This window comes from Panthera pardus, unplaced genomic scaffold (assembly GCF_024362965.1).
Source record: "Panthera pardus isolate Hobbes unplaced genomic scaffold, ASM2436296v1 HiC_scaffold_27, whole genome shotgun sequence".
Classification (NCBI taxonomy): Eukaryota; Metazoa; Chordata; class Mammalia; order Carnivora; family Felidae; genus Panthera; species Panthera pardus.
In genome coordinates, this window is record NW_026526843.1 from 124,389,117 (window position 1) to 124,405,247 (window position 16,131).

Genomic DNA, 16,131 nt, shown 5'->3' on the forward strand with positions numbered 1-16,131 from the left:
TGAAATCTGAATGACTTTCCAAGGGTGTAGCCCACACATCCGCTGAAGAAGAAAAAAATCCTTCAGCCGTCCACTGGCACAGACTCTGTCACAAATATCTAATTGACAGGGAAAGTCTAAGTCAGCACGTGGACATTTTTTCACGTTTTTTAAAGCAGGCTTCACACCCTTGAACTCAACGACCCGGGATCACGAGTGCTGTGGCCTCCTGACTGAGCCAGCCAGGCGTCCCAGCACCTGCGCATTTTTGAGCTCCGTTAACTCTGCCCCTCCTGTCTGAGGCAGCATTCCCAGAAGTCCAGTGCCCAAGGCTACTGTTATCATTACCTCTGCCCTGTTCTCAAAGGGAGCACAGAACTTGGAGCTCAGGGGGGATTACAGGACCTGCTTCACCCGCCCGCCCCGCTCTGCAGTAGCAAAGCCACGTATCTGGCTGCAGTGTCTGTGGGCGGGTGTAAAACATTAAACCCGGATCCTGCACAGCCCAGGGATGCCGGACGCTGTGTGCCCGAGTCAAACTAGCTCAGGAGAACTGGGTGCCAACAGGAGCCTGGAAGCCGGCTCGGTCCGATGGAACACTCACCTTGCTGGTTGGCAAGACCTTGCTGTGGCTCCCTGGCACAGTGGGAGGTGTTGAAGTCCAGGGCCTGCCTGGCCAGAGGTGTCGTGGGTCACGAAGGCCAGACGCTGGGCGCACTGGACTTTTCCCAGTGGTAGGACGGGAATGAGGTAGGCGCTCCCGCCTGAACTGGCCACACGCATCGCTCAGGCCGCTGCCTTGGAATGTTCCTTGGCCCCTTTTCCCTCTTTCTGTGCAAATCCTGTGTCTCCTCCTCCCTGAGTGGGAGAGAGACGGCCTGACAGAGAGAACCCTCTCCGTGAGCCATTTCAGCTTTAGTATTTGTTCCTCTCAACTGAGTCTCAGCTCCTGCTTTTGAACCCGTAGTGTCTGATCCCCCAAGTGTGGTGTTTGGCTGGGGCTGGGTGGCCAACTCGGCTTTGTTCGCCACCTGCCCCGCGTCCCTCCGCTGAGGCCCCCTAGCAGGACGGCGGAGGAGGGAGCAGTGGGCCAGGGGAGGGGTCCTTGCCGTCTGCCTGACTTCCACTGGGATAGGGGACCCACGCAGCAGGGGGAAGGGGTGAGGAGGAAAGGACAGGAGACTTGAGTGCTCTAGACAGCTCATCCCCTCCTGGTGAGCAGGCGCCCTCAGCCCCGCCCCGGTCCCTGAGGATGGCAGAGGCCCACTCCCTGGGGGGCAGGCGCACTCACCCCTGCCAGAGCTGGCCGCTCCCCATGCAGAGGGTCCCTCCCCCACCTGCAGCACTGTTTCCTGCCCAAATGTATTTCTCCAGCTTCTTGGAGAAAGCTCGTGAACCACCCCCATGCAGGGTTGGGTGGCTGATGTCCCTGCACCAGCGTGCCTAGGGCCCAAGCCTGAGCCTGCAGCCATGCTGTCAGGCTCCTCGATGTTGTGTCCCCGTGGTGCCCAGGTGCCTGCACGGGGTGGCCTGTGGGAGCCCCCTGCGGCCAGCCCCAGCTGGGGGCGCGGGAGCACTTGGGCTCGCTCCAGGACCTGCCTGCAGGGTCCACTGCGCCTGTGGTGGCCGCCCCCCGGGGGACCCTAGACACATCCTGGCTTGGGAATGAACTTCTAGGCGGTCCGGGATGTCTGTGGAACTGCGCACGTTAGATGCAAAAGAGTTACAAGCGAAATAGGCCTTAACGGAGTCTTGCCAGAGGGAGAGAGACGTAGAGAAAGGAAGAGAGAGACAGAAGGGGAGTGAGGCTTGGAAGTCACCTGAGCTGTCATCTCAGCCCTCAACCCCTGAGGGGTGTCCCTCAGCCCATCCACCCAGCACAGCTCAGCGAGACCCTGTCCTGGCCCGGACCCCACCCAGAGTCTGCGTGTGCACCGCCTGGAATTTTCCTCCACGCACCAGGGGAAGAGGGCTGTTGACCCGTCCTCCCGAACAGCAGGCCTAGCAGACGCCTGGCAATAGGTCTCCTCCCTGTAAATCATTAAATTGGCTCTGGGTAAAATCAGGCCCAAATCAGGTGACACTGGCCCAGCTGAACCAGGCGCCTGCCAGCCCGCCCCATGCTCCCGGAACCTCACCACCTCGAAGCTGGGATCGGAGCCAACACCAGGTGGAGGCTGGCAAGGGCAGGGACCTGGGGTCCCTGGAGCACCGGCCTACTGCTCCCGGTTTTACTCTGCACTCGGTCCCCTAAGTCAGCGGGCTGCAGGGCATCCTTGCTGGGAAAGTGCCACCCAGCTGACTTGTAACTGGTGTGAGGACAGCAGTGAATACCAGTCATGGTTGAATAAACGCTTTCCTTAACCGGGGGCCCTGATCCCGTGGGAAAGGACCGGCCTGCTGGGAGGGCACGCCTGGGGGGTCGGTCCGCAGGAGCCTCGCCAGGCTCTGTGCTGCTCCCAGACTGTGCGATCGGGCTGGGCTCTGTGGAAGTGGCAGACACAGACACGCTCACTGGACCGAACACCGGTCTGCGTTGTGTACTCCGAAGGGTCCCCAGGGGTCATTGCCCTCACCCTGCCCGTGTGCGGCCGTGGGAAGGGTCTGCTTCCCCCAGCAGGCTGTCGGGGGCCAGCCTGACTCCCCACGTTCCCGTCTCCTGCCTTCCGGGGAAGAGCTCGGGCGCGCGGCTTCACCAACAGCCGGGTCGCTGGGACTTTGATGGAGCACCCCTGTGACAGACACTAACGTGACCCGGTCGGACTCGGAGGAGGTGAGTTGCCGAAGGCTGGGGACTCTGAGGAACATTGCCGGGACCTGTCTGTGTTTACGTCTCAGGCTCCTACTCACGGCACCGCCAAGAACCCGTATGATGCCATGTCATAGAAGCCACGTTGGGTCTGCCCTGAGGGACGCAGAGGGTGTCATGAGGAAAACTGGAAGTCATTTTGAGGTCACATGAGGTGGCCTCGTAGGAGGGAGGGAGATTCCCAGGACACGGTGCTCTATGTCAGTCTCCCTGTGGGAACAGGGACCTAGTCTCCATGGCGAACTGTGTCCACTCAGAGAAGATCAGGGCCACCGCCAAGTTTTCAAGAGGCCGTCTATCTGTGGCAAGTACCGCATGGAGACTCGCCTTTGTTCCGGAAGAGAGTCTCCCGGGAGCCAGATCTTATCACAGCCTTTGCTCAGATAGCCTGTGGACAACTTGGGCGTTCTGGCAGCCAACTGGCACATAATTTCTTTTTTAATTTTTAAAAACGCTTATTTTTGACAGAGAGAGAAAGAGCGCGAGCAGAGGAAGGACAGAAATGAAGGGGGAGACACAGAATCTGAAGCAGGTTCCAGGCTCCGAGCTGTCAGCACAGAACCCCATGTGGGGCTCGAACTCACAAACCACAAGACCGTGACCTGAGCCAAAGCCGATGCTTAACCAACCGAGCCACCTGGGGCACCCCGGTTCCCACAGGCTTTCTTGGTTTGTTTAATTTGCAAACAATGCCGAAAGCACACATGAGGGGGAGATCGTAGCTGAGAGGTAATTGAACTTGCAAGTGTGCTACAGGCCTGCAACTTCAAGATCCCCGGCCTCCTCGGTTTTGATAGCATCGTCAGCTGGTGGGTGTTTTCGTTGAAAAGACAGGCATCTCATCCGTGGGTCATTCTTGCCAAGATACAGTTGGACCACAATGTACCCAGAAGTGTGGTCTCCGAGGATGGTCAGTGGCCCACGGTCTGCGACACGCACACACACACACCCACACACACACACACACACACACCCATCTGTCAGGCTGCTTAAAGAAGGGAAATTGAAACCACTCGTGATACCACTAGCCGCCTCTGAGCAGCAGTGCAGCTGGGAGCTGGGGGCTGGGGGCTGGGGGCACAGACAGGCCCAACCCTGTGGCCACAAGACTCCTGAGCTCTGCAGGGTCCAGCACAGGGAGCGCAATGATACATCTTTGGCAGCTTGGTCTCAAGTGAAGGTCAAATATATATATAATGTATGTGACAGAGTAGCCATTAGAATCCACAAAAGCAAGGACAGACGGTTTCCCTGGTGGGCAAGGACAAGGAACGAGGCGCCCATGGGACACTGACTGGGGACACACACACACACACACACACTCACACTCAGGTCTACCGGCTCTGTCTTGTCTCTTGCGGGCACGGGGTGGTAGGAACTGAGAACATATGGTCAGCCTCATCCCCGCGAACACAACAAGGAAGGTCCCTCGGCCCCCACCGGTGGAGGGCCGCGGCTCTTACCAGGGGCAGTGGTGCCCCAGGGGACACCTAGCCATGCCTACACACGGCTTTGATCTTGCGACTGGGCAGAGGGATGTCCTCCTGGCCTCCAGGGAGTAGAGAACGCCGCTAGACCCCCTACCATGCACAGGATGGCTCCACGCCCCCAAAACATGATCCCGCCCTAGACGACAGTGGTGTGCAGGACACGAAACCCCTGTCCAAGTCAAAGCCGTGCCTTCTTCATTTTTAAATGTTTTTTGGGGGGACTCAGGGCTCCCAACCAGCGCAATTTTGTCCGCCACCCCTCGGGATCCTTGTCAATGAATGGAGGCCGACTGGGGAGAGGGGATGCCATTGGTGTGGAGTGGCCAGAAGCCTGGTACGCTGCTCAGCTCCCTCCAGGGCACAGGGCGCGCCCCAGTGAAGAAGGACTCCACGTGGTAAGCGGGCTGACATGGGAAGAGCTCATGTCCCGAGTATTCACAGTGAGGTCAAGGGGCCCGTGTAAGTGTCTGTCACGGGATCCTGGGGTGGGGGGTGTCTTCCTCCAAAACCTTAATAAGAACAAGTGACGCAAGGGAAACTTTTCTGTTCTCCCCGGATCCTTAACACCTGATGCCTCGCTACCTCCCTCCCTTCTTGTACCTCTGCCCCCTCAGGTATTTTGTTTGTCGGGGGTCAGGGTAGTTTTTAACAGCTTTATGGGTGTGTAATTCACACACACATTATATACATTCATCCTTTCAACGTGTACAGTTCAGTAGGTTTTGTACATTTGCAGGGATGTGTGACCATTATCTGGTTCCAGAACATTTTTCTCACTTCAAAAAGAAACGCGGTGCCCATTAGCAGTCCCGCCACATTGCCTCCTCCCCCGGCCCCTGGCAACCACTAATCTGCTTTCTGTCTCTAAGGATTTGCCTGTTCTGGACATTCCATATGTTACAGGCTGGATTGTGCCCCCCCCCCACACACACACACAAGGGTCATACATGGAAACCCTAATTCTTAGCACCTCAGAACGTAACCGAATTTGTGCGTAAGGTCTTTAAAGAGGTGATTAAGGTAAAAATGAGGTCAGTAGGATGGGCCCTGATCCCATAGGGCTGGTGTCCTTGTAAGAAGAGATTAGCACACAGATGCACGCACAGAGGGGCGACCACGTGAGGACACAGGGAGGAGGTGGTGTCTACACGACAAGGAGAGAGACCTCAGGAGGGACCAGCCTTGCTGACACCTTGAACTTGAATTCCAGCCTCCACAACTGTGAGAAAATCCATGTCTGTAGTTTAAGCCTCCCGGTGTGTAGTGCTTTCTTCCAGCAACCCCAGCCGTGTAAATAGAATCGTCCGGGCAGCTCACGGGTCCTGTCCCTGTGCTTTAATAAAACCACCTTTTTTGCACCAAAAAAAAAAAAAAAAAAAAGTAGCGTCCAGCATGTGGCTTCTCAGTCTGGCCTTCCCTCACCTTCTGCCCACTGGCCACATCTCCTGCATCCCGCCCCCCGCTCCCCTCCTTTCTCCCTCCCTTGGGGTCTCATCATCCACTCTCCTCTTAGGAAAAGCTCTGGGTCCTGCCTCTTCTGCCAACCCATCCCAACAGACACTCATATTCAGGGGAAAGCTGCAGGGAAAACCCTAACTAGTGTTGAGGCAGAACCAAGATGCCGAGTTGACTTTTAAGAGGTAAGGTTCCGCGTGTTCTGAACCTAGTGACTCAGAAATACAAGTTACAGCATTTGCGAACGCATTCACTACCACTTTCATTTTTTAGCTGTGAGGATGATTTATTTCTAGTTGTCTTTATAAGTGCCTTGATATCTTCACCCACAATATTTTGGATTATAGTGAAGGCACGTCACAAGCATTTTCATGCAATTTACTGCTGCAGATAAAGAATTTGTGTTTCTTGGTTTGTAGCTGCCAATAGGCTCTGTGATCCTGTGTGTATAAATCTGATAGATTCAGACAATTCTTCCATGTTGATAGAGCAGTCAGCGTTCCTCCCGAGAAACAGAACTAATAGAGGACACAAGCTAAGAGAGCTATTGCAAGGAATTGGCCTATGCCCTTGTAGGGGCTGGTTAGGCACGCCTGAAATCTGTGGGGCATGTAATAAAGGCAGACTGGAATTCTCTCAGAAACTGACAGAAGCCGCTGTCCCCAGGAACAATTTCTTCTTTCTCGGGGTAACCTCAGCCCTGCTCTGAAGACCTTTTACCTGATTGCGTGAGGCCCAGGCGGATTATCCAGGATAATCTCCCCTGCTCTCAGTCGTTGATTATGGACCTTCCTCACATCTATAAAACCCATCTGCAGCATCATTTAGATGTGTGTTTGTAATGGGTTAAAATGTATCCCCTCCAAAAAATCCTAACCCCTGGGACCTGTGAAAATGACCTTCATTGGAAATAAGGTCTTTGTAGGTGGAATTCAGCTAAGGCAAGGCCATACTGGGTTAGGGTAGGTCTCAAATCCAATGACTGGTGTTCGTTTAGGGGAAAGAGAGATTGGTGCACACACACACACACACACACACACACGAGGAAGAAGTCCATGTGAAGAGGTGGAGGGTGGAATGAGACAGCTGTAAGATCAGGAACAGATTGCTGATCACCAGCAATATATTCTCGGCTCATCTAGGAAACTTTCCCTTCTTCTTCTTCTTTTTCTTCTTCTTTTCTTCTTTTTTTCTGGGTAGAACATTAACATCTAAAAATTCAAACCACCTTGGAATTATCTACTCATTTGAAAAAGCTATTTTAGTCATCCAAGGGGATCTATGCAAAGGCAAAGCATCCTTTGGGGAGCACACTTCTTGATTCCCCGTTCTAAAAAGCATTCCTTCCTTCTGCGCTCTTACCCACCGCTCAGACAATTCCCCGGAAAGCCTGTGTCTGCTCAGGTCAGCCCCACACCTGAGTGATTGATGGCTATGCGCTGGTGTGGGCTTCCGTGGGTAGGTGGGGGGGGGAGAGTTTTATCTGAAATAGTCACTTATAGAAAGGTGACTCACTCTCATTATTATCTCAGAAGTACATTAAAATGATCTTTCCCTTCCCCACTCCCTTAGGGACATTTTAAGAATTTTACATGACATATTTCTGATCTTATCAAATGGCTGTGATCTAACTAAAATAACAACAAACAGAAAGACGTCCTTACATAGGTACTGCAGAAAAGCCCCATGGTCTAGTTTCATTGAGTTTTATGGTATATTCCTCGAATCTTCTGAGTTACCCTTTTTTTTGTCTTTTAAGTCAATTTTCTTTTTTTCTTCCTTTTTTTTTAAAGTCTATTTATTTATTTTGAGAGTGAGAGAAAGAGTGTGCACAGGAGAGGGACAGAGAGTGGAGGAGAGAGAGAATCCCAAACAGGCTATACACTGTCAGTGCAGAGCTGTTGTGGGGCTCACAACCGTGAGATCATGACCTGAGTCAAAACCAAGAGTTGGACACTTAATCAACTGAGCCACCCAGACTAAGTCAATCTTCTTGAGATGTAATTTACACATTGTAAAGTCCACCCTTTTATTTTTATTATTTTTTAAAATGTTTATTTATTTTTGAGAGAGAGACAGAGTGTGAGTGGGGGAGGGGCAGAGAGAGAGGGAGACACGGAATCCAAAGCAGGCTCCAGGCTCTGAGCTGTCAGCACAGAGCCTGCCATGGGGCTCGAACTCACGAACCGTGAGATCAGGACTTAATCCGAAATCGGACACTTAACCTGCTGAGCCACGCAGGTGCTCCATAAAGTCCACCCTTTCAGAATACAGTCCTATGAGTTTTGACCAACATTTACAGTGATGTAACCAGCACCCTAATCAAGATACAGAACAGCTTGGTCACGCCCCCCCCCCAGATTCCTCCATGGCCCTCCATAGTCAATATCTTTCCTCATGCCTAACCCCAGAAAATAATGATCTCAGTATTTTACCTTTTCCTGAAAGGTAAAATGGAATCATGGAGAATGTTGGCCTTTGAGACTGGCTTCTTCTACTTAGCGATTTACATTTGAGACACATCACGGGCCTCAAGCTTGCTCCTTGTTAGGGCTCATTAGTGGTCCATCGTACAGGTCTACATAGTTCATTTATCCAGGTTCTGTTGAAGGACATCTGGGTGGTTCCAGGTTCTGGCAACTATGCATAAAGCTATTTGTGTGCAGATTTTTGTATGAACCTAAGTTTTCACTTCTCTTGGGTTTACAATTAGGAGGGGAATTGTGGGGTGCGTATGCTCACTGACAGACGTCTGATCTTATCAGGTGGCTGTTCATGTTGTAGAAACAACAACATCAAAAAGATTTGATGACAAAGGCAGTGCAGGAAAATGCAAATATCCCACCTCCATCTGGTTTCACCTGTGCCTTTCTTGAAACTGCTGGGTTTTGTCAGTGTGGTGTCCTGCTTCACTATGTGGGAGATGAGTTTGTGCAGCGACTATTTATAAAACCAGCCTCCCTCCATGCTTGTTCTCTATAGCCAGTTTTAAACACTCAAGGCAGAAGTGGAAACAAAGAGAGAAAAAAAAAGCACGTAACTTCTTCTAACAAAATATGGTTACCAAAAGGGAGGTAGGGGGAGGAACAGTCTTTTGAAAGTTATAATCTCCTGTTATTTTGTACCTATGACAGCTGTGTGTTATTTGGGGGAGAACTGAAACTCTTTCCTGTCCTGTGCACTTTTGAGTAAGCCCGGGCAGGGTTTTCTGTCCTTGCTTTGGGTGTGGGGACGGGTGGGCTGTGAAATCATTCGCTGATTGAGAGGCAATGAGGTTCATGTTAGAAAGACCATGAGTGTGGGAATGAGAATTGCTGGGTTTGAGTTCGCTCTGCCTCCCTTTTACCCTAAGACCTTCTGCAAGTCTTCTGCAGAAGACAGAAGGTAGCCCATGCCCGGATAGCTGCCCACTACCTAACGTCCTAGAACTGGTGAAGATGCCCCATCCCATGCCAGAAGGGACTTTGCAGATGTGACTAAATGAACAAGCTTGCCATGGAGAGATTGCGATGGCTGATACAGGTTGGCCCAATGTAATCGGCAAGATCTTTGGAACCGGAAAGGGAAAAGTGAAGGAACAGCAGGTGGGAATGATGTCATGTGAGGACAAGAGTTGCAGGAGGTCCTGGGCCACTGAATTCGGGCTCTGGACACTGGGAAAGGCAAGAACACAGAATCTCCCCCTGGGCATCCGGAAGGACCAAAGCCCTGATATTCACACGGTGGTCCACACTCAGGACTTCTGAGCTCCAGAATGGTCAGATGATGGGTTGATTTTAAGCCACTGGGCATGTGGTGATTTGTTGCAGCAGCGATAGGAAAGTGATACAGCCATTAACCGAGACTCAGCTTGCCGCCTCTGTAAAATGGATATGCTTGTAACCAGTCCATGGGCTGCTATGATGATTGATCAGTGAGGTCATCTTGAAAGTGTTGGGAAAACCGTAAGACAACTCTGTTAGACACAAAAAGCAGAGTGCTCGTAACATCTCAGCTCTTCCTCTGCTCACCAGTGTGCACGCTATCAGGATACATCTAGGGGTGCCTGTATGGCTCAGTCAGTTAAGCCTCTGACTTCAGATCAGGTCGTGATCTCACGGTTCATGGGTTCGAGCCCCGTGTCGGGCTCTGTGATGACAGCTTGGAGCCTGGAGCCTGCTTCAGATTCTGTGTCTCCCTCTCCCTCTGCCCTCCCTCTTTCTCTCTCTCACAAATAAACACTAAAAAATATTAAAAGGGGCACCTAGGCAGCTCAGTCGGTTAAGCGTCCGACTTCGGCTCAGGTCATGATCTCTCAGCTCAGGGGTTCAAGGGTTCAAGCCCTGCTCAGAGCCTGGAGGCTGCTTCAGATTCTGTGTCTCCCTCTCTCTCTGCCCCTCCCCTGCTCACGCTCTCTCTCTCTCAAAAATAAGTAAACATTAAAAAATTTGAGAAAAAAAAGGTTACATCTCATTTCACTCATTTCACGCACTTCTGATGACCTTTCCTCTTCCCAAGTGGGTGGCTGTGCCCAAGCTTCAGGCTTGGCATGTCTGCTCTTCTGGAACCAACCACTGTCCCCAAACAGGAAGGGCTTGGTTTCCGAAGACTATCTGGGCTTCTTTTCCATCATCATTGTTCTCCTTCTTTTTCTTAAATGTGAAAAAAAAGGTGTTTCTTAATTTAACTTATTCTGAAAATTTTTTTGAAAACACACTATAATAAAAACAAACAATTTCGTAGGAAGAAGTTAACAAGTTACATGAGGAGCCTTGAATCACTCAGTCTCTCAGAAAGAAGGGTCCGCAAACTTTCTGGAACCCTCCAGGCAGTCAATGTTATTTACGTTTTGTGGGCCATCAGGTATGTATCAGTCAGTTAACTGTGCCCTTACTGGGCTGTAAGCAGTAAAGGATTGGGTGTTTTTGTGTTGCTGTGGAACTTCATTCATGTGGAACTTCATTCATGGGAACCGGGATTCAGATTTCATAGAATTTTCACATGTCACAAGGTATCACGCTATTCTTTTTCCCTTCGATCTTTTCCAAGTGTATCATTGTGGATACATTAGCTTGTGGGCTATAGGAACCCAGGTGTAGGAGCTGTGGTCTGCTAAGTCCTGTTCTAGAACAGATGCTCTAGATCAGAAACAGGGACTTTCACCTTTCTGGGTAGGTGTTCCTTTCCAGTAAGTGACACGGTATGCCGGGCAGTGTTGGATCCCATCTTTATTTTACATTTTGATATTTTGCTCGTCATGGAAGTTTGTTCCTTTTTTTTTTTTTTTGCATTAATTTTGATTTTTTAAATGTGGCATTATAATATTATTTATCTTGAGTATGTTTTTGGTGTGCCCTTAAACTCACCCCCCCTTAATGCCATGGTCCATTTCCCACGGGAGGGTTCCGTGGTGGGGCATGAATGAATCCGGGTAGGCGGAAGGGCAACAGAGGAACAAAGATTCCACTTTCTCCCTAGGTGGGAAGATCCCAGGGACAGATTTCAGGGCGTCTATGAACTTACAAGGGGAGAAAGATCCGCCGTTTGAGGATCGCTAACCACTAACTAGCTGAAATTCAGCATTTCAGACGACTCTGAATGTCTATATTCTTCTCCGATGAATGACAGCAGCTTTAACAGTGTCTTTAATTTGTTACCAATTTGTCACCAAGAGAAGTCTGATCTATTTTTAGAGCAGGTTACAGTTGAAGCCGATTTGCTCTCATCACTGTTTTGAAATGACAGCAGTTCTTGGAGCCACCTCTATCTACGGCTTACGACGGGAAGTAATGAGAAAGCAGCACGTGCATGACCATATGAGATTTCTAAAAAAATTTTTGATAACTATGTTTTAACATAATCGGGTTATTTTGCAATCCTATGTATTATTTTATGTGTTTTGGGCATCATTAAGCATTTAGAAACAATATTCACTGAGCTACTAAAGAAGGTCTGAGGCATAGAGACGGTTGCAGATGTCCTCACTTGTCCTTTACTATCTTAGGTCTAGTCTTCTCCTCTGAATATTGGTGATCAAAATCCCTGCCCTCCGGAAGGGGAACAAATAGTTTCAAACAGAGAGGGAGGCAAACCGTAAGAGACTCTTAAATATAGAGAACAAGCTGAGGGTGGGGGGGGGCGGAGGGGAGAGAGGGACATGGGTGATGGGCATTGAGGAGGGCACCTGTTGGGATGAGCACTGGGGTTTGTATGGAAGCGATGAATCATGGGAATCTAATCCCGAAGCCAAGAGCACACCGTATACACTGTGTGTTAGCTAACGTCACAGCAGATTAGATTAAAAAAAATCCAATATCCCGCATGGACCCCCACACCAACTGCGAGGTGTTGTCAGCATCGAAATGATGTGAACTGAACGCGACGTTCCAGATGGAAAAACAACAGCAGCAAGAACACAAGAACATCAACAGAAAACCCAGCAACTCACACGCATTGGTCTGTTGGAGCTGGCCTAACAGAGCACCACACACTGGGTGCTTTAAACAGAAGTTTATTTTCTCCCAAACCTGGATGCTGGAAGTTCAAGATCAAGGTGTGAGCGGCATTAGCTCCTCCTGGGGCCTCTCTCCTGGGTGTGTAGATGGCTGACTTCCCTCAGTGTCCTCATGCTGTCTTCCCTCTGTGTATGTCTGTGTCCTAATCAACTTTTCTTATAGGGACCCCGGGCACATTGGATAAGGGCCCACCCTTATGACTTCGTTTAACGTATTTATCACTTAAAGGCTGTATCTCCAAATAGGGTCAATTCTAAGGTGTGACTGGGGCCAAGGGCTTCTACATAGAATTTTTTTTGGAGGGGGACACAATTCATCCCATAGCAACACATTAAAAAAAGGAACCCGCGTGGTTCAATCGGTTAAGCCTCCGACTTCAGCTCAGGTCATGATCTCACAGCTTGTGAGTTCGAGCCCTCTGTCTGGCTCTGTGCTGATGGCTCAGAGCCTGGAGCCTGCAGCCTGCTTTGGATTCTGTGTCACCCTCTCTCTCTCTCTGCCCCTCCCCTGCTCTCTCTCTCTCCGTCCCTCTCAAAAATAAATAAGTGCTGAAATAAACACACATCATCTCACATCCATGGCGAGAGATGGACCGCTTTGTCCTCTGTGTTCCTGTCTACCTTTCCAAGTCACAGGTCATGTGCTACCACCAGCACGTGCTCCAACTTAGCTCCTTTCATAGTTTACTTCGAAGCTAAGACATGCTCTAGGAATGTCAATGAAGGATCGTGGCAACATTTAGCATGTCAGTCCTGGAATCTCAGGGCTTTCTGAGCAGGCCGCTCGTGGGGACAAATATTGCCTACGCGTTAGGAATCTTTCAAAGTCAGATGAGCCTGGGGGACATTGGACACTGGAGTCAACGAAAACCGGACAGGAAGTCTGATGAGAAGTTTCATACCTCTTCCTACTCTTTATTCATTTATTTAAAAAAAATGGTTAACGTTGATTCATTAAGTTTTTTTTTTAATGTTTATTTATTTTTGAGAGACAGAAATAGAGCACTAGCAGGGGAGGGGCAGACACAGAGGGAGACACAGAATCCAAAGCAGGCTCCAGGCTCTGAGCTTTCAGCACAGAGCCAGACATGGGGCTCGAACCCATAAACTGCGAGATCATAACCTGAACTGAAGTCGAACACTTGACCAACTAAGCCACCCAGGTGCCCCATTACTTTTTTTTTTTTTTTTATGTATCGTATTTGTTTTGAGAGATAGAGAGCCAGCGGGGGAGGGGCAGAGAGAGAGAGGGAGAGAGAATTCTAAGCAGGCTCCAAGCTGTCCGTGCAGAGCCCGATGTGGGGCTCTATCCCACAAACCTTGAGATCATGACCTGAGCTGAGATCAAGAGCTGGATGCTTAACCGACCGAGCCACCCGGGAGCCCCGATGAAACCCACAGTTTAGAGTTCAGAACATTAGAGTTCACTCCGTGTCGTGTGGTTCTCAGTGTTTGGAGAAATGTAAAATACTGTGGATCCTCTGTTACAATATGGAATAGTTTTACTGCCCCCAAAATGCCCTGTGCTGCACCTGTCTACCCCTCCCCATTCATCCCCAGAACCCCTGGCATCCACAGATCTTTTTAGTTTCGCCTTTTCCAGAGTGTTACTGAGTTGGAATCATATAGCGTGAAGCCTTTTCAGATCAGCTTCTTCCACGTAGTAATATGTTCATGAAGTCCCTCCATGTCTTTTCAAGGCTTGATAGCTCATTTCTTTTTATTGCTGAAGAATATTCCGTTGTAAGGCTGTTCCACAGTTCATCTTATCCATTCAGCAACTGAAGGGCATCCTGGCTGCTTTCAGTGTTTGCAGATTATGAGTTCCCATGGTGTATGGTGCCCTTTTGTGTAGACATAAGTTTTCTATGTAGTTGGGTAAATGCTTAGGAGCACAATTGTTGGATTATACGGTAAGACTATGTCTAGCATTTGGAAAACACTAAATTGCCTTCCAAGGTGGCCTTACCATTTTGCATTCCACCCTCAATGCATAAAAGTTCCTGTTGTTTCTCAACCTGTTAGCATTTGGTGTTGTCATTTTTTGGGTCGAGGGGGTGACTTTAATAGATGTATGAGGGTATTTTTTTTAATGTGCAATTTCCTAGTGATATATGTCAGCATCTTTTCAAATGCTTATTTTCCATTTGTATATCTCTTTGGTGAGAGATTTCCAGATATGTTGCCATTTTTAAATTAGGTTGTTTTCTTGTTGTTGAGCTCTGAGAGTTCTTTGTGTATCTTGGACACAATCCTTTATTAGATATGGATTTTGCAAATATTTTCTCCCAGTCTATCACTTGTCTTTTCATTCTCTTAACAGTGGATTTGTAGATCAGATGTTTTAAATTTTGATGAAGTTCAGCTTAGCAATTTTTTTCTTTCATGGGTCATGTTTTGGATGTTGTATCTAAAAACTCATTCCTTGGGGTGCCTGGGTGGCTCAGTCAGTTGAGCATCTGACTTAGGCTCAGGTCATGATCTCCCAGTTCGTGAGCTCAAGCCCCACATCAGGCTCTGTGCTGACAGCACAGAGTCTGGAGCCTGCTTCGGATTCTGTGTCTCCCTCTCTCCCCCTCTCTCTCATTCATGCTCTCTCTCAAAAATAAACATTAAAAAGTTAAAATAAAAACAAAAAACTCATTGCTAATCTCAAGGTCACGTAGATTTTTCTCCTATGTTATCTCCTAGAAGTTTTATAGTTTTGCTTTTTACATTTAGATGTATGATTCATTTTGAGTCAGTTTTTGTGAAAAGCATAAGGTCTCTGGCTAGATTATTATTTTTTTGCATATGGATGTCCAATTTTCTAGAACCATTTGTTAAAAAGGATATTCTTTCTCCATTAAAATGCCTTTGCTCTTTTGCCAAATTAGTTCAGCCTATCTGGGTGGGCTTCTCCTGCCTTTTAATGAAAATTTTGTCTGCTGTTTTGGGGGGAATACTGATAGCATTTGGTGCAAGCAGACTCGTGTCAACAACCTCCAGTCAGCAACCAAAAATAATTGTTTGGAACATAGATCTTGTGCCCTGGATACCTGCTGGAATCACTGCTGCTCACAGCCCCCCTCCCTCCCCCCCCCCCCCCCCCCAATATACCTTCACTTTTATCACAGGGCAATAGCTCCTCTCCCGCTCTAGTTTATTTCCTGTTTTCCTTGTTTCCTCCCACCATATAGGACGCACATTTGAAAAAACTGCAAAACACATTAAATAGTCTAATTTGCCACCTACCTACCACCCCTCTGGTATTTCAGAAAGGGGAATATCAGTTTATCATGATAAACGTAGGCGGTCTATTTTCCTGTCTGAGGTCTTACAAAGTCCCTTAGGGGTCCTAAAATAAGCTAGGCTTCTAACTTACAAGAAGACCTTTGGGAAGTTACCAAAGAGACAAGATGGATTCTGAGCTCACTTGCTTTGTTAGTTACCGAAGACCAGCTGTGAAAATTGGTTAACACCGGTCATAGTTTGGAGGATTTCCACCACTTTCCTGTACTTTAAATGATTGGCACCTGCCAACTAATCAAAACATACAAAGAGGACTTTTCACCAGGTTTAGTTCGGAATTTCCAAGCAACTAACGACAGGCAAGCCCAGCAAGCCAGAGGGCTCGTTTGGCTGCGCGGCTACTCGAGAGTGTGCGGTAGCCGAGGGCCGCGTCCCCGTAAAGCCGAGAGCTGTAATGATGTCAACTTGTTATTTACTTTCCAAATCTGAATGACTGAGCAAGGCGAAAGGAGAATCAATCAACCACAATGTGACCCTACAGGCGGAAAAAACGCAGCGCTCCCACCAGCAGGCGGTGGGGGAAGGGAAGCACGTGTAACCCGGGCAGGGTTGCATCATGAGCTTGCTCGGGCTTTCAATTGCACCCTTGGTTTTTCGATTGCATGTAATACCTC

At 49.1% G+C, this 16,131-nt stretch overlaps 1 protein-coding gene across 1 annotated transcript in view; it reads left to right on the forward strand.

Annotated features, from left to right (window-relative positions):
* Positions 1-9,242: 9,242 nt before the first annotated feature.
* Positions 9,243-16,131, forward strand: part of LOC128773791 (translation initiation factor IF-2-like) — a 189,549-nt gene continuing 182,660 nt past the window's right edge. The window contains exon 1 of the mRNA XM_053891380.1: positions 9,243-9,333. Coding sequence (XP_053747355.1) covers positions 9,243-9,333 — 91 coding nt within the window. The remainder of the gene's footprint in view (positions 9,334-16,131) is intronic.